Source organism: Orycteropus afer, unplaced genomic scaffold (assembly GCF_000298275.1).
Source record: "Orycteropus afer afer isolate SDZICR_OR568_19922 unplaced genomic scaffold, OryAfe1.0 scaffold00330, whole genome shotgun sequence".
NCBI classification, from domain to species: domain Eukaryota; kingdom Metazoa; phylum Chordata; class Mammalia; order Tubulidentata; family Orycteropodidae; genus Orycteropus; species Orycteropus afer.
In genome coordinates this window covers 2,948,234-2,975,545 of record NW_006921917.1, presented here as the reverse complement: position 1 = coordinate 2,975,545, position 27,312 = coordinate 2,948,234, and the positions used below count along the sequence as shown (strand labels likewise).

Genomic DNA, 27,312 nt, shown 5'->3' with positions numbered 1-27,312 from the left:
CCAAGACTCCGTACAGCGCTCGGCTAGAGGTCAGGAGATGCCCACCCACCCCGGGAGGCCGCTCGACAAACATCGGCTACTTCCGGACGTGTAATTAGCCTCGCCATTTTGATCAGTTCATGAATATTTAGCGATCTTATTGCATATTCATTACCCGAGGACGGCCCCAGCACTGCCCCCAGGAACCCACTCAGGAAGATCCGACCGGCCCCGCCTCCTTCATTACCGATTCGCAGAAGAGACCATTATCTAGCTGGAGGGGATATTTAATGAGAGACTTTTACTGAAGATGAAACCATACTCCAAACTGAAATAAAACATTTACTCTCATTCCTTCAAGCCTTAAGTCTCAGTGCGGGAGAGGGCAACGAGGGGAAGCGGCGGGATAAGAAATTCTCTTCCCCCCGTCATTTCAAAAGGTCGCCCAACGGGGAACCGGGAAGGAATGATCAACGACACAAGTGCGCGCCCCGTGCAGGCCAGCGCAGGCAACCCCGTAGCGCAAGGGAGGGCGGGAAAGGAAGGGGCGGGGATCCAAGGGCGAACCTATAAAGAGCGTCATTCGGGCAGCTCTCTCTTCAGAAGCGCCGAGAGCGCGGCCGGGACGGTTGGAGAAGAAGGCGGCTCCCGAGGGGGAGAGACAAACTGCCGTAACCTCAGCCGTTCAGGAGCCCGGTTGCTTATTTATTCGTTACCCTTTTTCTTCTTCCTCCCCCCAGAACCTTTTCCTCTCCCCCCTCTTTTTTTATTTTTGTTTTTTTCCTGTTTTGGGAGGTGAAAAATCTCCGGAAAGAAGGAGAAGAGCGCTTTTCGCTCCTTTTCATTTCCCCGCCTCCTTCCCTCCCCCACCTCTCCCTCCTCCAGCTTTTTCCTCCCAACTCGGGAGGTCCTTCCCGGTGGCCGCCCCAACAGGGTCTGAGCACCTAGGCGGAGGCGGCGCAGGCTTTTTGTAGGGAGGTTTGCGCCTGCGCAGCGCGCCTGCCTCCGCGATGCACGGGGGTGGCCCCCCCTCCGGGGACAGCGCATGCCCGCTGCGCACCATCAAGAGAGTGCAGTTCGGAGTCCTCAGTCCGGATGAACTGGTAAGCGGCTCTGTCTTCCTACTCCTCCTTCCTCCCGCTCTTGCGGGCGGGGCTGGATGGTGGCTGCGGAAACTTGATGCTTAGCTGCCTGGTGGTGGTAGCAGCGCCCAAAGCCGTGTAGTATCCTGTCTCGTGTCGTCCCAGAGTTAAATTTTGGAAGAGTTTGAGCAAGCTTAATGCTGTGTGCGAGATTGGGACCTGGCCCTAGAGGTTCTTCGAAGAAGTTTTTTGGAGGGGCTGGAGGGAGAGAAGGGGACTGATTGCCCACGTTGAATGAAAGCAGAAAAATCTTAGGTAGTCTTTGCAAGTTTGAATAGGAAGCCGAAGTCCAGGTTTTTTTCCTTTCCCCTCTACAAATATTAATTGAGCACCCCAGATTTTTTCCTTCCCCTTTCTGAAAAATTGAGCTTCTCTATGTGGTAATGTCAGACGCTAGGGATATAGAGCTATGTAGAGACTGTTGTCTGTGGGAAGGGATCAGGGAAACAATAAATACATGAGTAAATGAATGAGCAAGATAGTTTAGTTAATGGCAAGTGCCTCGAATAAAGTGAAACTGGGGTAATGGAAGGAGCCTTACATTACTGGGGTAATGCCTAAGGCATTTGACCTTTAACCAGAGGACTGGCTGTTCAAACCCACCAGCCACTCCTCCGAAGGAAGGTTAGGCAATCTACTTCCATAGTGATAACTGGCTCAGAAACCTAAGGGAGGGGTCGCTATGAGTTCACGGCAGTGAGTTTGGTTTGGGGTGATGGAATAAAGTTACTAAGGTGGGGCGACTGTCACATGGGGTGGTGTCAGGAAAGTCCTGTCTGAGGAGGTGATGGTTTCAGGCAGAAGAAACAGCAAGGGCAAAGCCTGATGGAGAAATGAACTTAGCATGTCTAGTGCTGAAAGAAGGCCAGTTGTGTCTGGGGCTTACTGGGTGGGAAGGGAGAGTGTTACAGAAGTAGGTTGGAAAAGGGTGAGGGAGGGCAGACCAGATCTGTAATTCAGTTGGAAGGAATCTTTTTTTTTTTTTTTTTTCCTATTTTCAGTAGGAAGCCATTGGAGAATTACAAGCAGGAGGATGGCATAATCAAATGTACATTAAACACACACACACACACACACACCAGCCAATTACTGTGGTTGTTTTGGGAAGATCTCATGGGGGGTAAGGTTAGAATGGAGGCAGGGAGAGATCAGTGAGGAGGGTAGTCCCAGGGGAGAGCTGTTGGTAACTTGGACTCTGTTTTTGTGGAGGGAGCCAGTTGGCAGGGGAGAATGGAGTTAAAGGGCTATGATGTGGAGGGAGACAGTTTTGTTGGGCAAGAGAGTTGTGTCAGGAGTTAGAATGTCCTGACCTCACACCATGCTACAGAATAAATTCCAGATGGAGGTAAGGTTTAGATCTAAAAACCAAAACCATAAAAGCACTAAAAAAAATGCAGAAGGTTTTTGGGGTCTTGGCACCAGGGGCAGAAACCCTTATTAATCAAAGATAAATTTTATTGAGTGCCTATTCTGTGCTAGATAAAGAGCTAAGCATTTTACATTCAGAGAAGAGCATGACAGATTTCACTACATAAACATTAGAACCACTTCTGTTTATCAAAGATGCCACGGACAAAACTAAAACAGATTGGGAAACAATATTTACAATATGACATACAGAGTTAGATTTCTTAATATACAAGGAGCACTTACAAATCAGTGAGAATAAGCAATTCACAGAAGTAGTAAAAATGGCCAATAAAAAAACAATCAGTTTGCCAAACCAAGAAATGCAATTAAAACACATTTTTTTCCCCTTAACCTTACACACTGTTTATAGGAGGATAAACAAGTATATCTGCTCCTCACTTACTGACTCTCATTATCTGACATTTTGCATTGACAACAGTAGTAAAAAAAATGTATCCAACTATTTTATGCATTATTGACCTGTGTATAACAGTAACAAATGCCAGCATGTGAGGTGGGAGTAACACTAGCTATTATGGTCAAGGTTGTGTCGACTTGTCTGGACCATGATTCTCAATGATTCTCATGGCAGTTATGTCATGATGTAATTTGGCAATGATACAGTCTTGCTCTGTTTTGTGATCTGATGTGGTCATCCTCCATTTTCACATAAAGCTGATTTTCACACAATGACCTAGTCTTTGGAACCTAATCATGTCAGTAAGGGAGGAGCGGGTAGTATAATAACCTTTCTGGAGGAAGCTTGGCACTTTTATCAGTCTTTATTATGTATGTCCTTTGACCCGGTATTTTCATGTTTAAGAATTTCTTAAAAACTCTTCCATTTCACTGTTCAAACATGCCCCTTCTCCATTCTTGCCTTGTTGAGCAAATGGCTCCACTATTCATCTGTTTGCTTAGGCCCCCAAATCTAAAAGCTACCTTTAATTCTTCTCTTTCTAAAACCCCCACTCAGTCCATCTGCAAGTCTGTCAGTTCTGCCTTTCAGAATATGTCTGGAATCCACCCATTTATGACCATCCACATTTCAACCACTGGATTCCATCATACTCCATCCCACTGTCATTCTTCCCCTGGGCTACTGTAGTAGCTTTAGCCCCCAGTTGGTCTTCCTACAGTTTGCAGAACAGCTAGAGCAACTAGAGGGATCTTTTCATCATGTCCCTTCCCTGTGTGGAATTCTCTCCAAAGGCTCCCCAAACCAAAACCAAACACACAACCATCAAATTGATTCTGACTCCATAGCAACCTCCCCCCCCCCCTTGGGAAGGCTGTAAATCTTTACAGAAGCAGACTACCTCATCTTTCTTCTGCGGAATGGCTGGTGGGTTTGAACAACTGACCTTTTGGTTAGCAGCCAAATGCCTTGACCATTATACCACCAGAGCTCCTTAAAGGCTCCCCAATCCTTTATAAGAAAATGCACTCTTCTTTCCATGACCTACAGGGTCCTGCATGATCTGCCCCCTGTGTGCCTCATCTCATTACCATTCTCCTATTTAACCACACTGACCTGCTTCTTGTTCCTCCAACACCACAAGCTCATTTCTGCCTCAAAGACTTTTTTATCACTCACCTTCTCACTGCATGGAACAGCATTGCCCAGACCTCCAAATTACCTGTTCTTTATGTCAGTATTTCCTCTTTCAATGTCTTACCATTGGGAACTCTTCCCTGACCACCCTATTTAAAATAGCATCCTCTTCAAGTCCCTAGGTGGTGCAGATGGTGAAGTACTCAGCTGCTGACAGGAAGGTTGGTGGTTTTACTCCACCAGAGGTACCTTGGAAGAAAGACCCTAGATCTGCTTCTGAAAAATGAGGCATTGACAGCCCTGTGGAGCACAGTTCTTCTGTGACACACATGGAATCACCATCAGCCTTCCTATTTTCTGATTTATTTTCCTTCATAACCTACCATTACCTGAAAAGATCATTTTTATCTATTTTTTGCTCCCTCACTCAAGTATAAATTTCATGAGGCAATTTGTCTGTACTCCTCACCTCTGTTCCCTTGGCCCCTTGCCTGATGCCTGACACACAATAAAAGTTAGCTGAGGAAATGAATGAATGAGATAATTGGAGCAGTACACAAATATACAGAGAAGGATTTTTATTACATTGTTGTTGTCGTCGTCGTCGTTATATGCCCTGGAGTCGGCCCTGACTCATAGCAACCCCTCCTTGGGTTTCTATTAGTGTTTGAAAATGACAATTATAAACAACGTAAGTATTTATTAATAGGAATTCTTTTAATAATTCTTGGCCTATTCTTACAATAAAGCAAGATCTTCCAGTAAGTTAAATCCACTGTTCCCAAACTGCTTAGGTGCCCCAAGGCAGCACAGCTGATTCACAGGGGTGCAGTATGATAATATGTTGAAGAAAAACAGCTACATTTGTTAGATGCCAAGGGAATTACTAGGTGGAGCCAGTTCAGTTTCAGCATTAGATGGCGCTAAAGCCTTTTTGATTACATTATACTTCTGTGTAGCTGGAATTTCAGCAGTTGCTAAGTACCTGGCAAAAATCAATGGGAAACAAGAAATAAGGTTTTGCTGTCCAATATAATTCTAGGATTTGAGGAGTTGTGCAGTGCTCAACAAGTGCTATTAGTAATTTGAGAAAGAAAAAATGTTTTTCAATTTATGTGTATTTTTTCAAATGCTACTAAGTTATTAGAGCATAATTATATACTAAGTTTTTTGGATCTGGTTACTTAATAAGTGGATCTTTTAGGTATTTCTTCTAGCCCAGGGGTGCTGTGAGAGTTACTGAGATACTAGGGCACTGTTAGGTAGCTCTGGTGGTACAGTGGTTAAGTGTTCAGCTGCTGACCAAAAGGTTGGAAGTTCAAACTATCCAGCAGCTCTGTGGGAGACAAATATGACAGTTTCCTTCCACAAAGATTATAGCCTTGGAAACTCTATGGGAAGTTCTCATCTGTCCCATAGGGTTGCTGTGGGTTGGAATCAATTCAGTGGCGACAGGGGAAGGGTACTGTGAACTGGTCAAGTTTGATGGTCTCTGGATTAAATGAAAAATTTACTGGAAAGTGTGCAGAATGAGACCTAATTTATGTACAAATGAGAACATACTTGCATTTTTTAAAAAGTGTGGAAGACTGTTCACAAAACCTTTAGAGGTCATCTGTGTTCCACTTCAACGAAAAGGGAAAAAGAAAAAAAAAACCTCGCTGCCACTGAGTCGATTTGATCATAGTGATGCCCTCCTTTCGTTTCCAAGCAGTATCTCTATGGAGGTAGATCGCCCAACTTTCCTTCTGAGGAGTGGCTGGTGGGTGTGAACCCCTAGCCTGCTAGTTAGCAGTCAAACAAGAGCCCCCTGTGTTCCACTTAGGGTAAGGGGATAGGTGGGTAGGAGCCTTTTGTGGTATAGGTGGTATTTAAGGTTGAAATATTCTCCAGAGATCTTGGGGAGTGGGCCAGTGTAGGTACAGAGAGCTCTTGAATTAGCTGCAAGATAGACCTGCTGTGTTTGCTGTTATACAATAGGTTTGGATGTTGCTGGCTTGTACAAAGTCAGGTGGAATGGGATGCTTGATTATTTTTAAAGGAGTTGATCTGATTCATTAAAAACACTTAATGACTGTCTACCATGGAATATATAACTTTGTTTCTACCCTAATTTAGTCCAACAAGGATTTAAGCAGTAACATACTGGTTTAGGTACAGTGTAGGCTACATTGGTGAATCAAAAGATAATCTTCAGATTATTTATTATTTAGTAATGGATTTCCTATACATACAATAAATAGTTAATAAGCCCCTGGGTGATGTACTTAAGCACTTGGCTACCAACCAAATGGTTAGAAATTGAGTTCACTCAAAGACACCTTGGAAGAAAAGCCTAGTGATCGCCTTCCAAAGAATTAGCCATTGAAACCTGGTGGAGCGCTGTTCCACTCCTGTGCATGGGCTTGTCATGGGTTGAAATCCACTCCATGGCAACTTATTTTTTTTTTTTTGTACCATGTTCCCCTGTGCTGGATACTGTGTTAAGCATTGAGGATATAAAGATAAATAAAACATGATCCTTGGCCTCAAGGATTGCAGTCCCATGGGAGAGACAAATGTATAAACAAGTGATTAATGAAAGGGGGGCTAGAAACCTTGCTGGGGTATGAATAGAGTTAGGAAGAGTTAGAGAAGACTTTACAAGGAGGTAACATCTGAGCTAGATCTTGGAAAAATGAGTCTGTTTACTTGAAAGGAGGCATGTGAAGCAAAATGAACTTCTTAAGTCTTTGTTGTTGTTGTTGTTGTTATGTGCCCTTGAGTCAGACCCGACTCATAGTTACCCCTCCTTGGGTTTCTGAGGCAGTATTACTAGGGAAGTAGATTGCCCCATCTTCCTTCCAAGGAGTGATTGTATTTGAAACATAATGTGGGGGTGGGGGTGGGAGAACGTGGAACCATGTAAAGCTGTAAAAGTGGGTTGCTGCCAAATTGTAAGGACCTTGACTCGGGAGTTTAACCTTTATCCTTGAGGCAGTGAGGAACCAGTGTTTGGTTGGGGGCTAAAGTAGTTAGAATTTATGGTGGAAACATAGCCCTTCCCAGCAACCTGAGCATCTCTGCCTACTGCCCAGGACACCCCACTGCCCAGTTTCAGAATAAAGTAGAATTAGTAGTTAGAAGGCTTGGTGAGTGTGGACACTGAGCAGAGTGAGATAGAGGGTTTTGAGCGTGATTTCCCTGAGGCCTCTCTCCAGTGACAGTTCTAGCCAGGGCTTCAAACCGCTTTAAGCCAGTTCAGTCAGGGCTAACAAAATGAAACCAGAACACTCGAATTTTTAAAATGTAGGTAATCTGGAAGAGTAACAGAACAGGGAAATTACGAGTTGAGTCGCAGCCCTGGAATGTGAGATCTGAAAAAGACAGCACTTTCGCAGCTTGGTGAGTTTGGATTATTCGCAGGGCTGTGGAGAGCAACATACATTGGTTGGCTGCCATCTTTGGGGCGCCGCTAGTTCTGACTGTGCCCAAAATCCTACGGGCAAGATGCTTGCTATGAAGCATGTACGCTATCCTTGTTTTCTAAGAGGACATTTAAGTTTCTAGTGGGGCTTAGTCATGTGTTTTTTCCTGTTCCAGTTACCGTTCCAGATCACCCAAATTTTGAAATTTCAGATCTGTTCGGGTTTTTTTCCTTGGCCATGACTGAACCAGAAAGTACCAGTTTGAAGCCCTGGTTCTGGCGGCCAGATTCAAGCATCTGTAGACTCTTTTGGTTTCCACCCAGTAGTGGCTGGTCAGATCTGTTATGAGGGGATTACTAGTCTGACTGTCAAGGGTAACCAGCTAGGTCTCTTTTCCAAATTTTTTAACGGTACCTCCCTACAATGGAGTACCTTAAGCAGTTTAAAACCAAACCAAACTCATTGCTGTCGAGTCGGAACTGAATCATAGCGACCCCTCCTTCAGTTTCCGAGGCAGTATCTCTACGGAAGTAGATTGCCCCATTTTCCTTCCGAGGAGTGGCTGGTGGGCTTGAATCTCCAGCCTTCTGGTTAGCAGTCAAATGCCTTAGGCACTAAGCTACCAGAGCTCCTTTAAGCAGTTTGGTTCAGGTTAATAAGCATTTGTAGGTAGCCTGCTTTATGGGATCTGGGGTGGATGAGGAATCTGAGATGAATGAGGGGTGTTGCCTGCCTAGGAAGAGTTTATAATCTACGAAGGAGACAGATCACTCAGAGAGGAGAGGGTCTGTGGAAACACAGAGGGAGTCCTGGTCTAAATGAGGCGGTCATGGGTAGGCTTCCTGGAGGAAGAATGGTTGAGTTGAATCTTGAAATAGAGGTTTGCACAGTGAGAAAGGCATTCCGAGATATAGCATGGCATGGAGGAGTGCCCGGCATGTGCTGGGTTACAGAGGACTGTAGGGGACTCTGTTGCTGATCAGTAAGCAGGAAGGTGTGGAGGACAGAGGAAACAAAAGTAGAAATGTCGTAAGGCACTTTTTGTCAGCCATTGTGCTGAGTTTGGACATCATTCTGAGAACAAGAGGGTATGAATGATTAGATTTCCCTATTAGAAGGAGTGTTCTGATTGTGGTGTGGATGGATTAGAGAAAGAAAAACTGGTAACCTGTGAAAATTAGTTCACTGTCTGAACTAGGCAGTGATCGTAGGGAGAGGAGGGGCAAGCCTCAAGAAATATTTACCAACAAAAAACAACCAAATTTACTGCCATCAAGTCATTTTTGACCCAGTGACCCCTCCTTGGGTTTCCAAGGCGGTTATGTCTACGGAAGTAGATTGCCCAATCTTCCTTCCGAGGAGTGGCTGGTGGGTTTGAACTGCCAGCCTTCTGGTTAGCAGTCATATGCCTTAGGCACTATACCACCAGAGCCTTTAGCAGGTGAACATGACCTGAACTTAGTGAGTGATTGGATAATAATAGCTGTCATTTATTGAGCCACCTATTAGGTCCTAGGTGTGTACTTTACCCAGTATGTAGTATACTTACCCAGTACTTGCGGTGTTCAGCTTTGGCATTTCCCCAAATGACAGTTGTTCCTTATTGCCTTCAACCCAGGCTAAACTTGGTTAGTTCTTCTCAAAGTTGTTTGGGGTTCTCTCAAACTTCAGTACAGGAAACTAGAATTTTGCTATATTTTGCTCATTTGAACTGACCCCTCTATTTTTTCCAGCATGATGTAGTGGAAAGAATGTACGTGCGAAACCAACAGACCTGGATTTAAATTTGTTCCACTACTTGCTTCTAGTTGCATGACTTTGGGACAATCAGTTAGTTTCGTAATCTGTAAAATGGAATGGTGAGGCTTACTTTATAAGTTAGTCATGGAGATAAGAGTGAAAATCAGCTAGCACTATGCTTGGCACCAAGAAATTGTTAAATTAATTCTAGAGTTTAAATCATCATTTATGCTGTAGGTTGGTAGAGTGGAATGAACATATGTTAGGGACCAGGGAGGATTGGATTCGACTTCCAATGGCTCCTTCAGATCAAGGCTTTGGCAAGTCAACGTCATTGAAGCTTTGTACTTCTTATATCTAAAAAATAGTAATTCATTCGTGTAAGGTTAGTGGTTAAGATGTTCAGATTAAAGATATAAAACACATAATTCCATTTGGTCCCCTACATGAATACTCAAAAGCTTTTGTTAAATTCCTCGAAGTTCTTCCTGGGAGTTTAGTGGACCAGAGCCTGGCTAATTTTAAAAATCCTTGGTTTCCAGTGTGAAAGGATATTAAAGATCACCCTAGCCAACTGGTAGCTCAAGGCAGAAATCTGTCCAGTTGCTGTCAACTTCTGAGTTCTGTCTCCCTTTTTCCTCCACTGAGTTGACCGCATGTGTCCTGGTTCCCACTTTCCTCACAATACCAGCCGCCAGCTCTGCCTTGAGGCACCTTGGTCTACTTCTGCTCCAGATAATTTCAATCCATCTTTCCTGCTAGCACCCGGCTCTCTATCTGAACACGGATGGGCTCAGTCAGGTCAAACCCTTGAGCAGGTGGCAAGGATGAGATGAAGAGGCAAGACTGTATTTGCAAGTACTTGATTCCTCATCAGGAGCTGAAGTTAAGAGTTTGGAAGAGTGGGTCTGAAGGCAGGCTTCTTGGTCTGTCTTACCAGGTGGGCAGGTACAGTGAGGCCAGGGACTCAGAGTTGTGGTCTTGATTTCTGCTTTGGGTAAGAAACAAAGTGTGGGTTTTTTTTTTTTTTAATCCCTTGAAATGACTTTTATTTCTTTTTTTGTGGTAAATCTCATGCAGGCAAATGAGAGGGATGTCATGGGGTTCCAGTCCTAGAGATGGGTATTTGTATGAAGCCCAGGGTCTGTTGCATTCTGTTTCTAGTACCTTACTCCCACTCAGACAGGGACTAGAACAAGCTTTTGACTTGAGGTGTTCTGCTCTGGCATTTCGCCAAATAAACAGTTGTTCCCTATTGCCCTCAACCCAGGCTAAACTTGGATAGTTCTTCTCAAAGTTGTTTGGGGTTCTCTCAAACTTCAGTATGGGAAACTAGGAATCCTATTTAGTTGTTCATTGGTGTTTCTTTTTACAGAAGCGAATGTCTGTGACAGAGGGTGGTATTAAATACCCAGAGACGACTGAGGGCGGCCGCCCCAAGCTTGGGGGTCTGATGGATCCAAGGCAGGGGGTAATTGAGCGGACTGGCCGCTGCCAAACATGTGCAGGTAAGTGTCGGGGGCTGGAGTAGAATCTTGAGGGAAAGGAGATGGCTTGGGTTCTTGAAGAAAGCCAGGGCTGAGGGTAGATACACCCAGGGGACTTGGTCTCTGAGGGAAGTGGGAGGGAAGTAGGAGGGAAGAATGTCAGTTGTGTGTTCCCACAGGAAACATGACGGAGTGTCCTGGCCACTTTGGCCACATTGAGTTGGCTAAGCCTGTCTTCCATGTGGGCTTCCTGGTGAAGACCATGAAAGTCTTGCGCTGTGTCTGCTTCTTCTGCTCCAAACTGCTCGTGGACTCTGTGAGTGGCTGAGGGCTCCTGGCCTGGGGAGAGGGGCTGCTTGATGGGAGGTAAGGGAGAGGGCCCAACTGACCTTGCTGTGTTCTGTCTCTAGAACAACCCAAAGATCAAGGACATCCTGGCTAAGTCCAAGGGGCAGCCCAAGAAGCGTCTTACACATGTCTATGACCTTTGCAAGGGCAAAAACATCTGTGAGGGTGGGGAAGAGATGGACAACAAGTTTGGTGTGGAGCAGCCTGAGGGTGATGAGGATTTGACCAAAGAAAAGGTAACTGAGGCTGGCAGACTGTTGGGAGGGAGGGGTCAGGAGGTAGTCATAGGGACCTGGAAGAAAGAATGGCAGGCGGGGGCAGAAGAAACAGTTAGATAGAGGTAGAGGAGTGAGAGGGTCTGGCCTAGAATGGGGGACAGATATTGACCCCTGGACTGTAAGGGCTTCTCTTTCTCCTTGGCAGGGCCATGGCGGCTGTGGACGTTACCAGCCTAGGATTCGGCGCTCAGGCTTGGAACTGTATGCAGAGTGGAAGCACGTCAACGAAGACTCTCAGGAGAAGAAGATCCTGCTGAGCCCTGAGCGAGTGCATGAGATCTTCAAGCGCATCTCCGACGAGGAGTGTTTTGTTCTGGGCATGGAGCCCCGCTATGCACGGCCTGAGTGGATGATCGTCACAGTGTTGCCGGTGCCTCCCCTGTCTGTGAGGCCTGCTGTTGTGATGCAGGGCTCTGCCCGCAACCAGGTCCGCGTCTAGAGCCTTGGCCTCTCAGCTGGGTGGCTAGGTGTCTGGGGGAGGAAGCATCTGGGTGTGGGGCACAGGTGTGCCAGGGGCCTGGAGTGGAGTGGAGTGTGCACAGGTGATGAGCAGACAGATTGGCATTTGGAAATAGTGTGTTTCTTAACACCCGTGAGACCTGTGGTTAATGGTCACAAGTTGCTTTTGTAAATGCAAGTCCTAGGGTGGTGTGAAGATGAGAGGTAAGGGCTGGGCCTGGCACACACGTGGGGAGTGCTCAGTAAGTAGTGGCTGTAGTTGTGATGATGGTGACTTCTTACCTCAGGATGACCTGACTCACAAACTGGCCGACATTGTGAAGATCAACAATCAGCTCCGGCGAAATGAGCAGAATGGAGCAGCTGCCCATGTCATTGCGGAAGATGTGAAGCTCTTGCAGTTCCATGTAGCCACCATGGTGGACAACGAGCTGCCTGGCTTGCCCCGTGTGAGTCCTCACCCTCGCTCGCCTGAGAAGAAAGGGAGTCAGAGCCAGGGTGGATGCCAGCCACTAAAAGACTAGTGCTGAAAGCTGGGGCTTCCCACCTGTTTCCTCACAGGCTATGCAGAAGTCTGGACGTCCTCTCAAGTCCCTGAAGCAACGGTTAAAGGGCAAGGAAGGTCGAGTGCGAGGGAACCTGATGGGCAAGCGTGTCGACTTCTCAGCCCGCACAGTCATCACCCCTGACCCCAACCTCTCCATTGATCAGGTTGGCGTGCCCCGCTCCATTGCCGCCAACATGACCTTTGCGGAGATCGTCACTCCCTTCAACATTGACAGGTATGTATCAGTTCAGAAGCACTGCCTTGGAGTAGCCAGGGCAATGGGACCACAGTGGTGAGGCTTTGAGAGGGGTGCTGCTCTCCCCACCTTGGGGGATGGGCTTTGGTGAAAAGTGGGGTGGGCTAAAGTTTAGAAGTTGGACTGCCACTTGCGGTTTTGGGGTGAGGGTGGCAGGAAGGAGTTTTGGGAAAACATTCATTGCACCTCTTTCCTCCCTAGACTTCAGGAACTAGTACGCAGGGGGAACAGCCAGTACCCAGGTGCCAAGTACATTATCCGAGACAATGGCGATCGCATTGACCTGCGTTTCCACCCCAAGCCCAGTGATCTTCATCTGCAGACTGGCTATAAGGCACGTAGCAGGAAGCGCTCTGAATGGGCATAGGCTGGGTTGGGCATGTGAGGCTGCCCTGTTGATGAGGAGCCAGGCTTGCTGACTGTTTTAAAGGCGGCTGCAGTCCTGGGCATTCGTGCTGCTGCCCGCCACCGACGTTCAGCGTGTGTGTTGCGTAAATCCCAGGGAAGCAAGGAGGATTAATATATGTCAGGAGATGGGTACAGAGCAGAGGGCTTTATGTTCAAAGTCTCTTGATTTCCCTCAGAGTGAGTTCCTTGAGATTGATGGATGTTGCATTTTATTCATCTCTGTAATCTGGTATCTAGGCCAGAGTGTGGCCCAGAGGGAGTGTTTGATAAGGGTTCCAAGTGAAATAACACCACAGCAGCATTCATTTCATTCTACAAAGCGTTTTAGATTGTCTGTCATTTCATTCATACCGTACCTCCTTCATTGAGACCTTTTCAATCTCTCACTTTCCTAGGTGGAACGGCATATGTGTGATGGGGACATTGTTATCTTCAACCGGCAGCCAACTTTGCACAAAATGTCCATGATGGGGCACAGGGTCCGCATTCTCCCCTGGTCTACTTTTCGCTTGAATCTTAGGTTAGTCCCACAGTTGAGGGAAGCAGTTGGCAGCAGTGGTCTGCAAGCGGGGCTGCCCCCCAAGTTCACTTCAAATATGTTCCTGATTTGGCTTTTTGTCTTTCACTGTAGTGTGACAACCCCGTACAATGCAGACTTTGATGGGGATGAGATGAACTTGCACCTGCCGCAGTCCCTGGAGACACGGGCAGAGATCCAGGAGCTTGCTATGGTGCCACGCATGATTGTCACTCCCCAGAGCAATCGCCCGGTCATGGGCATCGTACAGGACACACTCACAGCTGTGCGCAAATTCACCAAGAGAGATGTCTTCCTGGAGCGGGTGTGTGACCCTGGAGCTGAGACCTGGCTGGGGCAGGGAGCAGGGTCCCTGGGTTGTGAAGTGGGAGAGGGGAAGAAAGAGCCATGGCGTCTTGCACTATCTGCCCTGAGGCTGCCTTTTCTGGTGAGGTGGAAGGAAAGCAGGGTAGGAAAAATCGGGCCGAAAGAGTGTGTGACTCTAGCATTTTATTTAATCCTTTAAAATTTTGTGTAATTCTAAAATTCCAGGTGTTACCAATAAAGTAAAAGTGAAGGGAAAAATAAATGACCTTGTTAAAATTCTATTTTGGTATTTATTCTTAACCTTATTCACTGGTTTACTGTTTATAGAAGTAATTTATTAAAAGATTAGAAAAGAGTCTTCCTGGTGATCTTTCATATACAGAGTCTGGCTCTCCCCCTTGAGCAGGGTGGCCCCTCCTGGTATTCCAAGAGGTGAGAGCTGCAGTTCTGACTCCCACCTTTCCCCGTTTTTCTCTCACAGGGTGAAGTGATGAACCTCTTGATGTTCCTGTCTACATGGGATGGGAAGGTCCCACAGCCAGCCATCCTGAAGCCACGACCTCTGTGGACAGGCAAGCAGATCTTCTCCCTCATCATTCCAGGCCACATCAATTGTATCCGAACTCACAGCACCCATCCCGATGATGAAGACAGTGGCCCTTACAAGCACATCTCTCCTGGGGACACCAAGGTAGGGGCTGGCTTCCACATGTGTGGGGACAGGATTTGGACATAGGAGCCAGAACGGGCCTTGAGTGGGTGCTTTGTCCCTAGGTTGTGGTGGAGAATGGTGAGCTCATCATGGGCATCTTGTGTAAGAAGTCTCTTGGCACGTCAGCTGGCTCCCTGGTCCACATCTCCTACCTTGAGATGGGTCATGATATCACTCGCCTCTTCTACTCCAACATTCAAACTGTCATTAACAACTGGCTTCTCATTGAGGGTAAGTGTTGGGGTTCTACCAAGCTCTCTCCATGTAACCTGTCTCCCCCACTTTCTACTGCTCTTTCTCCATCCTCTTCTCTTTCCTCCTTGAATTTGATGTTTTTCCACCTGAACTACAAGTCCATCCTGTTTCTTCAAAATCTGGAGGGGTGGTGCTGATGCTTCTTCTTATTTCTAGGTCATACTATTGGCATTGGAGACTCCATTGCTGATTCTAAGACTTACCAAGACATCCAGAACACTATTAAGAAGGCCAAACAGGATGTAATAGAGGTGAGAGGGAAGGCTGGGCAAAGACTGAATAAGAGGCACTGAGGGACTAGAATTTCATATCAGCAGAGCAAAGGGGGTCAGAGGGAAGAGAAACAGGACAAGGGCTGATGTCTTTGCTTCCCCTTTTGCCAACCCAGGTCATTGAGAAGGCTCATAATAACGAGCTGGAGCCCACTCCAGGGAACACTCTACGTCAGACATTTGAAAATCAGGTCAACCGCATTCTCAATGATGCCCGAGACAAGACTGGCTCTTCTGCCCAGAAATCCCTGTCTGAATACAACAACTTCAAGTCTATGGTTGTGTCTGGGGCTAAAGGTTCCAAGATCAACATCTCCCAGGTGGGGAGCCTTGTCTTTTCAGATGTAGGGCCACAATGAAGGTTGGGAGGAGGAAGGCAGGTGTGTATTGCATGGGGGGAATTGGGGAAGAATACTGTGGACTCTTATTCTGAAGGAAAAGGGAGTGAATGCCATCGCAGCTCTTCTGTGTCCCAGGTCATTGCTGTTGTCGGGCAGCAGAATGTGGAGGGCAAGCGGATCCCATTTGGGTTTAAGCACCGGACTCTGCCTCACTTCATCAAGGATGACTATGGGCCTGAGAGCCGCGGCTTTGTGGAGAACTCCTACTTGGCCGGCCTCACACCCACTGAGTTCTTCTTCCATGCTATGGGAGGTCGTGAGGGGCTTATTGATACTGCTGTCAAGACTGCTGAGACTGGTGAGGCCCTCAGGTCTAGGGCCCTGCCATGAGCTGGTACTAGGGGATATGATGGGCTGAGAATCCCTGGGCATGGGGGTGGGGTTCTCCACCTTTAGGTAAGTTTGGCCTTTGGGATGTGTAGAAAGAGCAGAGACAGAAAGCTGAAGAGTATCTTGTTCTGATTGCTATATAGCAGTCTGTCACATGGGAGATGGTGCCTGGGGGACTTTACTGGGCCTCATACTTTCATTTAAAGTTCTCATGGGGTTGAGAGGCTACCAGGCTCTGAGGGAATGCTGACTCTTCTGGGGGTCAGGTAGATGGGCCTCAGACTGGTCAGCAAGGCTTCCCAGATAGGGAGAGATCTTTGGGCTTTGTTACTCTTTTCTGGCTTTGAGTCCCTCAACTGATGACCTGCGCTTAGGATACATCCAGCGGCGGCTGATCAAGTCCATGGAATCGGTGATGGTGAAGTATGATGCAACTGTGCGGAACTCCATCAACCAGGTGGTGCAGCTGCGCTACGGCGAGGATGGCCTGGCAGGCGAGAGTGTGGAGTTCCAGAACTTGGCCACCCTTAAGCCTTCTAACAAGGCTTTTGAGAAAAAGTGAGGAGGAGGGGAAGGCTGGTTGTTCTGGCCCCAGGGGAGTCAGGTCCTGAGTTGTAGGCTCTTCCTCCGCCAGAGACATGGCCTTACCTTTTAAAGCACTTGCCCCACCCCTCTGAAAGCAGCCATGGGATCTGGACGGGGGGGGGGAGGATAATGGCATGCACAGTGGAGGTGCATCCCCACTTTGTCCCTGCTGATAGCAGAAAGTAAGCCCAGGGGTGGGCATACACTCAGGCCTCATTGGGAGTCCTTGAGCCTTCCTCTTCTATTTTCCCACCCAGAATTCTTGCTATAAGCCCTGTCCCCGAGTGTCTGCAACTTTGGGACCTCACAGTGTTTCTTGGGGGGAGCAGGCCCCAGTGCCGCATGACCCCACCCCTTCCACCCCTGCCGCCTTCAGGTTCCGCTTTGATTACACCAATGAGAGGGCGCTGCGGCGCACTCTGCAGGAGGACCTGGTGAAGGACGTGCTGAGCAACGCGCACATACAGAACGAGCTGGAGCGGGAATTTGAGCGGATGCGGGAGGATCGGGAAGTGCTGAGGGTCATCTTCCCAACTGGTGACAGCAAGGTGCGTGTGGGCAGCGAGTGCTGGGTTAAAGAACATAGCTGCTGGGTGGCTGTCCCTGACTTTCGATCTGCCCTCCATTTCCTCCTCCTTCAGGTTGTCCTTCCCTGTAACCTGCTGCGCATGATCTGGAATGCTCAGAAAATCTTCCATATCAACCCTCGCCTCCCCTCTGACTTGCACCCCATCAAGGTGGTGGAGGGTGAGTACCTCCTTAGGTAGGCTCCAGCCCAGCCTGCTGGGGTCCGGCCTGACAATCTCTTTACCCCACATTTGGCCCCCAGGAGTCAAGGAATTAAGCAAGAAGCTGGTGATTGTGAATGGGGATGACCCCCTAAGCCGCCAAGCTCAGGAGAATGCCACGCTGCTCTTCAATATCCATTTGCGGTCCACGCTGTGCTCCCGCCGGATGGCTGAGGAGTTTAGGCTCAGTGGGGAAGCCTTCGACTGGCTGCTTGGGGAGATCGAGTCCAAGTTCAACCAAGCCATTGTGAGTGTTATGCTTTCATTGCATCCTTATTTTCTCCTGACTTCTCTGGGCTCCTAGAATAGCCCACCTCTGCCTGTCATCACCTAATAATAGTTCTCATTCACTACAAGATTTCTCTGTGTCAAGCACCGACCGTATTTAGTGTTTTTTTTTTTTTTTTTTTTCTATTGTGCTTTGGGTGAAAATTTACAGAGCAAATTCATTTTCCATACAGCAGTTCACATACACTTTGTCTCATGATATTGACCACAATTCACCTCAATGCAACAGCTCCCCTCCCACTTCCTCCTGACAGTCACCTCTTCCCTGTGTCCATCCCTCATGCACCCCTGCCCCCTGAGCTGTCTCCCTGTGCATAAGCAGCCCTTCTTTGTCCCATGATTGTTTTCGCTAAGGAGTGTGTTTACCTCAGGTAAATGTTCAACTACTATACCTGTCTTTTGTTTGGCTGGAAGCCACAGGTGTGGGTTCAATTCCAGACCTGAAGGGCAGCTAGGAGCCATAGTCAGTGGTTCCACCAGGCTCTAACAGACCAGCAAACCTGGTCCATCCCCACCTCCACAAATGATTGTGAGTTTTGTTATGAATCCAGTTTTATAAATTAAAATGCATCAGGGAAAACTACAAAACACTGACAGAAATTAAAGAAGACATAAATAGAAAAGCATCCTATGTTTATCAAATACAAGTTTTAGTAATTAAGATGGATTTACTCCCAAAATTGATTTACAGACCTCAGTGTAATCCTGTCAAAATCTCAGCTGCCTTTATTGCAGAAATCAAAAAACCAGTCTTCAAATTCTGTGGAAATGAAACGGACTCAGAATAGCCAAAACAGTCTTGAAAAAGATCAGAGTTGGAAGGCTCCTACTTCCTGATTCTGAAACTTATTACAAAACTATAGTAATCAAGGTAGGGTGATACTTTTGCATATACAATACTGAGTTGTCAGTGAAAGCAAACATGGGTATAGGGACGGATAGATAGGTGAACAAGCTAAACAATTAGGTATGTCTAAATGGAGAGTGTATCCAAGATCATATATAGGGTTGGCAGACAATGGGCCTATAAGTTCATGTGAATGATCAGAATTCCCAGGTGTATAGTAGAGCTGACAAGGGGCAAGGTTATGGTCATTACTTGGTCACAGCCAGCTACCCAGAGGGACCGAGTAGTTGATCCTGCGGGCTTGGGACCATAGTCGCAGGGGACATCGAGCTCAATTGGCATAACATACTATACAAAACATTGTTCCACCTACTACTTTGGCGAGTAGCGATTGGGACCTTAAAAGCTAGGAAGCTGCCATCTAGATGCAACAACAGGTCTCTCCTCATCAAGAAGAAAGAAGAAAACCAAAATTAATGGAAACAATCAGTCCTAGCGACTGGTACACCATCCGATCTGCAACCTATACAACTATGAGACCAGAAGAACTAGATGGTGCCCAGCTACCACTGCCATCCACTTGGAAGGGATGTAGGAGATCCTGCATAAAGAGGGAGAACAATGTGGTACAAAACTCAAAATCATTTGGAGGCAAAAAAAAAGAAGGTGGGGACCAGGTTTGCTGGTCCAGTAGAGCCTGGTGTAACCACTGAGACTATGGCCCCTAGCTGCCCTTCAGGTCTGGAATTGAACCTACAACTGTGGTTTCCAGCCAAACAAAGTACAGGCATGTGACTTAAACATTTACCTCAAGTAGACACACGCCCTGGAGAGAACAATCATGGGAGAAGGAAGGGCTGCTTATGCACAGGGAGATAGCTCAGGGTGCAGAAGAGTATGAAGGGATGGACACTGGGAGGAGGTAACTATGGGGAGGAAGTGGGAGGGGAGCTGCTGCATTGTAAATTTTGGTCAATGACATGAAACAAAGTATATGTGAACTGCTGTATGAAAAGTGAATTTACTCTGTAAATCTTCACCCAAATCCTAAAAAAAAAAAAAAGATAGGGTGATACTGGCATGAGGAGAGACATCTGGATCAGAGGTATAGAATTATGAGACTAGAAATAAACCCTCACTTGATTTTTGACAGGAGTGCTGAGACAGTTCAGTGGGGAAAGAGCGTTTTCAACAAATGGTGCTGAGACAATTAGGTACCAAAAACCAAACTCAATGTCATCAAGTTAATTCCAGCTCATAGCGATCCCCTTTGGGTTTCCGAGGCGATAAATCTTAATGAAAGTTGATTGCCCAGCCTTCCTTCCACAAAGTGGCTGGGGGTTTGAACCACCAACCTTATGGTTAGCAATGCCTTACACACTGTGCCACTAAAGCTCCTTGAGACAACTAAATATCCACATGCATACCTCACACCATACAAAAAAATTAACTGAAAATGGATATAAGAGGTAAAACTATAAAGCTCATAGAGGAAAACATAGGCCTAATCTTTTTGATTTTAGATTAAACAGTGATTTTATAGATATGACACCAAAAGCAAAAGGAATTAAAAAAGAAGGTAAATTGGACTTCATCAAAATCAGAAACTTTGATACTTCATAAAAGATCATCAAGAAAGTAAAAAGCAACACACAGAATGGGGGAAAATATTTACAAATCATTTATCTGATAAGGGACTTGTATCTCGAATGTATCAAGAACAAATCATATAAGTCACCAATAAGAAGAACCCAGTTAGAACACTTGAGTAGACATTTCTCCAAAAAAGATACACAAGTGGCCATTAAGCACATGAAAAAATGCTTAACATCATTAGCCATCAGAAAAATACAAATCAAAACTATGATAGTATTTCTTTGTGACTAGGATGGCTAAAATAAAAAAGATAGTAACAAGTGTTGGCAAGAACATGGAGAAATTGGAAACTTTATGCATAGTTGATGGGAAGGATACTTCTGCTTTGTAAAATTATCTGGCAGTTCCTCAAAATGTTACACATAGAGTTAGTTACTATTTAACTCAGCAGTTTCACTCCTAGGTATATACCCAAAAGAACTGAAAATACGTTCACATAGAAAGGCAGGTATTCCATAGTAGCATTATTCACATTAGCCAAGCAGTGGAAACAACCTAAATGCCCATCCATTGATGAATGGGTAAACAAAATATGATGTATCATACCAGAGAATATTATTCAGTGATAAAAAGTAATGACCTATTAAGCCATAAAAAGACGTTGTTGTTGTTATGTGCCATCAAGTCATAGATGACCTTAAATGTATATTACTGAGTAAAAGAAGCCAGTCTGAAAAGACTTCATACTGTTTGATCCCAAATAAAAGGGTATGTGATTATATCTCAATTTAAAATAATGCATTAAAAGGGGCAGAGAAACTAGAATACTGGAAATTAAACAACCAGGACACAACTAAAGAGAATGTTGACACAGTGAAAGACATAATTAATGTCATTCATCAGTTGTGTGGGAATTAACAAACTGGAACCTAACTTCCTGTGTAAACTTTCACTGAAAACAATAAAATACTACACTCTGTCATTGAGTTGATTCTGATTCATGTTGATTCTATAGGACAGATTAGAATTGCCCCAAAGGGTTTTAAAGGCAGTAAACCTTTACTGAAGGAGACTACCACTTATTGCTCCCTCAGAGCAACTGGTGGGTTTGAACTGCTGACCTGTTGGTTTGCAGCCAAGCACTTTAACCACAGTGTCTCCAGGACTCCTCAGTAAAGTCCATTCATGAAACAAAATGTAGCATTAAGGAGCTTCCTATTTATAAGAATTCTATAAAATGAATATTTACCCTGTCAATTTAGAAGTTTGGATTTTAAGTGATAATAGTACAGGAGTATGCAACTAAATGGTGTGCTGTAAATTGAACTCCAATCCCAAGTTCATCAGCCCTGTGTCTCTTAAGATTAGAGGATAGTCCCACCCTGGCTGCATCCCTCTCTGATTCACCAGAACCAGTGGCTTGCTTTGTCTGATGCTGGCTTTGTGTACTCCTTAGGCCCATCCTGGGGAAATGGTGGGAGCTCTAGCTGCACAGTCCCTGGGAGAACCTGCCACCCAGATGACCTTGAACACCTTCCACTATGCTGGTGTGTCTGCCAAGAATGTGACGCTGGGTGTGCCTCGACTTAAGGAGCTCATCAATATTTCCAAGAAGCCAAAGACCCCCTCCCTTACTGTTTTCCTGCTGGGCCAGTCTGCTCGAGATGCTGAGAGAGCCAAGGTAGGGTTTTGAGGGTAGTGAGCTTGGCAGAAGGAAAAAAAGGTAAAGTCTTATCTGAATAAAGGTTTTAGAGGGTTTGAAGAGGCCTTTGGAGTTAACCAAATCTTTGTGTTATGAATCCCTCTTCCTTCTCAGGACATTCTTTGCCGCCTAGAACATACAACCTTGAGGAAGGTGACTGCCAACACAGCTATCTACTATGACCCTAACCCCCAGAGTACGGTGGTAGCAGAGGACCAGGAGTGGGTGAATGTATACTACGAGATGCCTGACTTTGACGTGGCCCGGATCTCCCCCTGGCTGTTGCGAGTGGAGCTAGACCGGAAGCACATGACAGATCGGAAATTGACCATGGAGCAGATTGCAGAAAAGATCAATGCTGGTGAGACTGGGAGGGCCCTGCCTGGGCTCCCACCTCTGGCATGTTAACTGCCCTCTAGTCACTCCCACCCTTGCCACCTTCCACATACCAGGTCTGTTCCTCCAAGACATCTTTTTTTCTAAGACCTCTGCTCCCGGCTTTCAATATATCAAGTTCCTCTTGGCACACACCCTTCTGTTCTTGGTGTTGCACTTACTTTCTAGAGGGGAAGGAAGAAGGAGGGGAAGCCAGAGAGTGAACCTTGTGAGTGGCAAGCTGAGAATGAACAGTGACAGGGAAGCAAGGCCTGTTAAACGTGGTCTTTCTCATGGTTCACACCTGTCCCACCAGGCTTTGGTGATGACTTGAATTGCATCTTTAACGATGATAATGCAGAAAAACTGGTGCTCCGCATCCGTATCATGAACAGTGATGAAAACAAGATGCAAGAGGTAGGTGGGACGCAAGAAGAGACCTGTGGGTCAGCACAGAAAACTACTAAATTGCGTTAGTGACTACAGACATGTGGTGCTCTGTCTAATTTCAGAATGGGAGATGCTAGAACACAGTGGTTTTCAAAATTTTTATCAGCAAAAAATCTTGAAATCTGAAGTAGAGCCGAATAGATAAAATAGTTGGCATTGAAATCCACAGCTCTCTCACCTGGCTTCCCTCCCATGGGGCTCCTGCAGCTTGTCCTCAGAAGGCAGTACCCGCTGACCCATGGCGGGGGCAGGCAGAGCAGGAGCAGGTTGGACAGTTGGGACTACTATGTCCTAGGGAAAGTGATAGACAGTGGGTATAACAAGATCTATGAAAATACTGACCAGTAAGCTCACTCCTGGTGATATGACAGTGGGTATAATGAGATCTATGAAAATACTGATCAGTAAGATCACTCCTGGTGATATGACAGTGGGTATAACAAGATCTATGAAAATATTGACCAGTAAGCTCACTCCTGGGCTCCTGAAAGATGGCTCGGCAGATGCGGGTGCCTGGTTCTTTTTAATACTAAAAACTCAGACCTCACTAACTCTTGAATTGCAGAATAGTTAAGAAAATTTTTATTTTGATGGAATACAATGTCCAACCATTAAAGGAGGGTAGTATCAAGACAGTAACAGTCTGGAAGTATACTCAGTTTAGTGCCAGAACCAGAATAGGCAAGTGCCAGATGCCTAGTTAGCTGTTAGAGTAGCGTGTGTGTGTGTGTGCGCGCGCACGTGCGCGCGCACACGTACAGGGTCAGGTCCTACACCGGATCATGCAAAATGGGAATTTTTTATTTTATTTTTTTTTAATATTACTTTAAAAACATGATATAATCTTACAGGGACCAAAGAGGGCAGAGCCTGGCAGCCTGACTCTTGGTCCTGGGGGGAGGCTATAGTTTGAGGTGAGAACTAGGGAAGAGACCAAAGGAGTCTAAGGCTGCAGCCTCACTCTCCTGGCAGGAGGAAGAGGTGGTGGACAAGATGGATGACGACGTTTTCCTCCGCTGCATTGAGTCCAACATGCTGACAGACATGACCCTGCAGGGCATTGAGCAGATCAGCAAGGTGAGCCCTTCCTCCCGCAGCCTCCCACCCTCTCACACCTCTCCCTCCTGCACCCAACCTGAGCTTGCTGTCTCCCCTTAGGTGTACATGCATCTGCCCCAGACGGACAACAAGAAGAAGATCATCATCACGGAGGATGGGGAGTTCAAGGCCCTCCAGGAGTGGATCTTGGAGACGGATGGCGTGAGCCTGATGCGGGTGCTAAGTGAGAAGGATGTGGACCCGGTGCGCACCACATCCAATGACATCGTGGAGATCTTCACGGTGAGCTGCCCCAGAGCTGCCCTCCTGGCTGCCTTTCCTGGGTTGCTATGGCTCTCCCGGAATCCCTCCCTAGGCTCCCAGCTAGCAGTTATGCAGGGTTTATTTGATCAGGTTTTTAATGCTTGAATCCACTTTGGAGTCAGATTCACTGCTTCCTGCTTCTCCCTACTGATCAGGGTAGTACAGGAGCAGGGGGAGAGCAGAGCTGAATGGTGCTGAGTCTCCACCCCCACCACCCAATATCTTGTGCCAGGTGCTGGGCATCGAAGCCGTGCGGAAGGCGCTGGAGCGGGAGCTGTATCATGTCATCTCCTTTGATGGCTCCTATGTCAATTACCGGCATTTGGCTCTCCTTTGTGATACTATGACTTGCCGTGGCCACCTCATGGCCATTACCCGGCATGGCGTCAACCGCCAGGACACTGGACCTCTCATGAAATGTTCCTTTGAGGAAACGGTAATGGTAGAACCTCTGAGCAAGGTGGAGGGAGAAAGGGATGAGGAGGGGGGGGAGCTGTGGGGAGGAGGACACCTGTCAAAATGCAGGTGGGCTGTGGGAACAGGCCAGTCTTCCTCTGTGGCTGGGGGCACTGAATGTGGAGGGTCTAAAAGGGCCTGCCCTGCTCCTGGCCTTTTAGGTGGATGTGCTCATGGAAGCAGCAGCACATGGAGAGAGTGACCCCATGAAGGGGGTGTCTGAGAACATCATGCTGGGCCAGCTCGCCCCTGCCGGCACTGGCTGCTTTGACCTTCTGCTCGATGCAGAGAAGTGCAAGTATGGCATGGAAATCCCCACCAACATCCCTGGCCTGGGGGCTGCTGGACGTGAGTATGGGAGCTCACCACGTGGAAGGTGGCTGGGCCTGCAGGGGTGTTGCTAGTCCCTGGGTGCTCTTCTTTACAAGTCACTGCATGCCTTTTTGCAGCTACCGGCATGTTCTTTGGCTCAGCACCCAGTCCCATGGGAGGAATTTCTCCTGCCATGACACCTTGGAACCTGGGTGCAACTCCAGCCTATGGCGCCTGGTCCCCCAGTGTTGGTGAGTAATCTGGCCCAGGGAAAAGAGCCATGTACATAGCTCTGAGGGTGGGCGAGCTGGGACTGTTCGGCGTAGCTTCTGTTGGGACACTGGAGGGCAGCCTCGGGAAAGGTGCTAGGAAGTTGGGTTGGGCTCCAGCTTTGGTTTTAACCTATTTCTTTCCACAGGGAGTGGAATGACCCCAGGGGCAGCTGGCTTCTCTCCCAGCGCTGCTTCAGATGCCAGTGGCTTCAGTCCAGGTTACTCCCCTGCCTGGTCTCCCACACCAGGCTCCCCAGGGTCCCCGGGCCCCTCAAGTCCATACATCCCTTCACCAGGTGAGTTGTCCCCATCTGTCGGGAGCAAGTTCATTTCCTCCTTGACCCTTCCTTCTCCCCCACACTTAATTCCTGTGTCGGCTTCCTTCCCACAGGCGGTGCCATGTCTCCCAGCTATTCACCAACGTCACCTGCCTACGAGCCACGGTCCCCGGGTGGCTATACACCACAGAGTCCCTCTTACTCCCCTACTTCACCCTCCTACTCCCCTACCTCTCCATCCTATTCTCCAACCAGTCCCAACTATAGTCCCACATCACCCAGCTACTCTCCAACTTCTCCCAGCTACTCACCGACCTCCCCCAGCTATTCTCCAACTTCCCCGAGCTATTCTCCAACCTCGCCGAGCTACTCCCCAACCTCGCCGAGCTACTCCCCAACATCACCCAGCTACTCACCCACCTCTCCCAGCTACTCGCCCACCTCTCCCAGCTACTCACCAACATCTCCCAGTTACTCACCAACTTCCCCCAGCTATTCTCCCACCTCCCCCAGCTACTCACCGACATCTCCAAGCTATTCGCCAACATCTCCAAGCTACTCACCAACTTCCCCAAGTTACTCACCCACCAGCCCTAACTATTCTCCAACCAGTCCCAATTACACCCCGACATCACCCAGCTACAGCCCAACTTCACCTAGCTACTCACCTACTAGTCCCAACTACACGCCGACCAGCCCTAACTATAGCCCTACCTCACCAAGCTACTCTCCAACTTCTCCCAGCTACTCCCCGACCTCTCCAAGCTATTCCCCTTCAAGCCCACGATATACACCACAATCTCCAACCTATACTCCGAGTTCTCCCAGCTACAGCCCAAGTTCTCCCAGCTACAGCCCTACTTCACCGAAGTATACCCCAACCAGTCCTTCCTACAGCCCCAGCTCACCAGAGTACACCCCAACCTCACCCAAATACTCACCTACCAGCCCCAAATATTCGCCCACCTCTCCCAAGTACTCTCCTACCAGTCCCACCTACTCACCAACCACCCCAAAATACTCACCAACATCTCCTACTTACTCACCAACCTCTCCTGTTTATACCCCAACTTCCCCCAAGTATTCACCTACTAGTCCCACTTACTCACCCACTTCACCCAAGTACTCACCCACTAGCCCCACCTACTCTCCCACCTCCCCCAAAGGCTCTACCTACTCTCCGACCTCTCCTGGCTACTCGCCCACCAGTCCCACCTATAGCCTCACCAGTCCAGCCATCAGCCCAGATGACAGTGATGAGGAGAACTGAGGGCGAGCAGGGTGCAGTAGCAGCTGGTTAGGGAGAAGGACACTTAAATGGGATTCCACAATCCTCTTGCCTCCCTCACCACGTGCTAACCACCCCAGCCTCTTGTACATAACGCCTGTGACATAGTTCCTCATTGAAGTTCTGGATCCCTTTTTCGATGGGCTTTTTGTCTTGTTTTTCTAAGTGTGCGTTCTCAGAACCCACTTACTCAGTTGTGGTTTCTCTTTCCTACCCCACCCGCCCCAGGCCTGTCCCCATATTGAGGGTCCTTCCTTGCCTATGGCTTGATTGGGGGTTAAGGGGGTTTTAACTTCTTAGGGGTAGTTCCTGCTCTGGATCATTACATTGGATCCTCAGAAAGAACAAAGCTAAAGCTGCCTTTTGTCTGTTATTTTATTTTTTGAAGTTTAAATAAAGTTTACTAATTTTGACCAGAAGTATATGCATCATGTGTTTAATTGGTGTTCGGGGGAGGTGAAGGTACCCACGCCCCTGGCTCCCCCTGGGTTGCTGCTGCCACTTAGCCTGCTTCAGCTGATGCCTGCGAAGCGCGGGGGAGGCAGGAGGATGAGAGCAGACGGAGTTCACTGAACAAATGCCGAGTCCTGTTACGTGCTGGACGTTGTTCTGCACTGGCTTTGCAGGGTCAGATAGATGGCCTTTGGCCTGCATTAACACAATAGTGAACATAACTTTTTATTTTACTGATAAAGCATAGAATTTAAAAGAGTGAAGGAAAGTGTTCTAGAAAAGCAGAAAAATGATCATCCTTAATCCCACCACTAGGAGGCATATTTCTTTTGGATATTTTTCTTACACACACACGTCTTAAGTCACTGCTAACAAGTGAACAAAGAATATAACTTACATTTTGGCCCCTGCAAAAAGGCCATGGGGGTGG

The 27,312-nt window shown here is 47.3% G+C and overlaps 1 protein-coding gene across 1 annotated transcript; it reads left to right on the top strand.

The window, feature by feature from the left end:
- The first annotated feature begins 989 nt into the window (after positions 1 to 989).
- On the top strand, positions 990 to 26,411 carry POLR2A (RNA polymerase II subunit A). The gene is made up of 29 exons (XM_007952271.2): positions 990 to 1,082; positions 10,609 to 10,741; positions 10,900 to 11,036; positions 11,131 to 11,304; positions 11,492 to 11,773; positions 12,093 to 12,254; positions 12,367 to 12,587; positions 12,810 to 12,942; positions 13,412 to 13,536; positions 13,648 to 13,858; positions 14,342 to 14,551; positions 14,635 to 14,803; positions 14,984 to 15,078; positions 15,216 to 15,419; positions 15,576 to 15,798; positions 16,205 to 16,388; positions 16,792 to 16,963; positions 17,057 to 17,162; positions 17,245 to 17,450; positions 21,391 to 21,615; positions 21,751 to 21,997; positions 22,328 to 22,428; positions 23,434 to 23,538; positions 23,620 to 23,802; positions 24,056 to 24,259; positions 24,441 to 24,627; positions 24,729 to 24,842; positions 25,010 to 25,159; positions 25,255 to 26,411. The coding sequence occupies exons 1-29, from the start codon at positions 990 to 992 to the stop codon at positions 26,409 to 26,411; spliced, it is 5,913 nt and encodes a 1,970-aa protein (XP_007950462.1).
- The last annotated feature ends 901 nt before the right edge of the window (positions 26,412 to 27,312 follow it).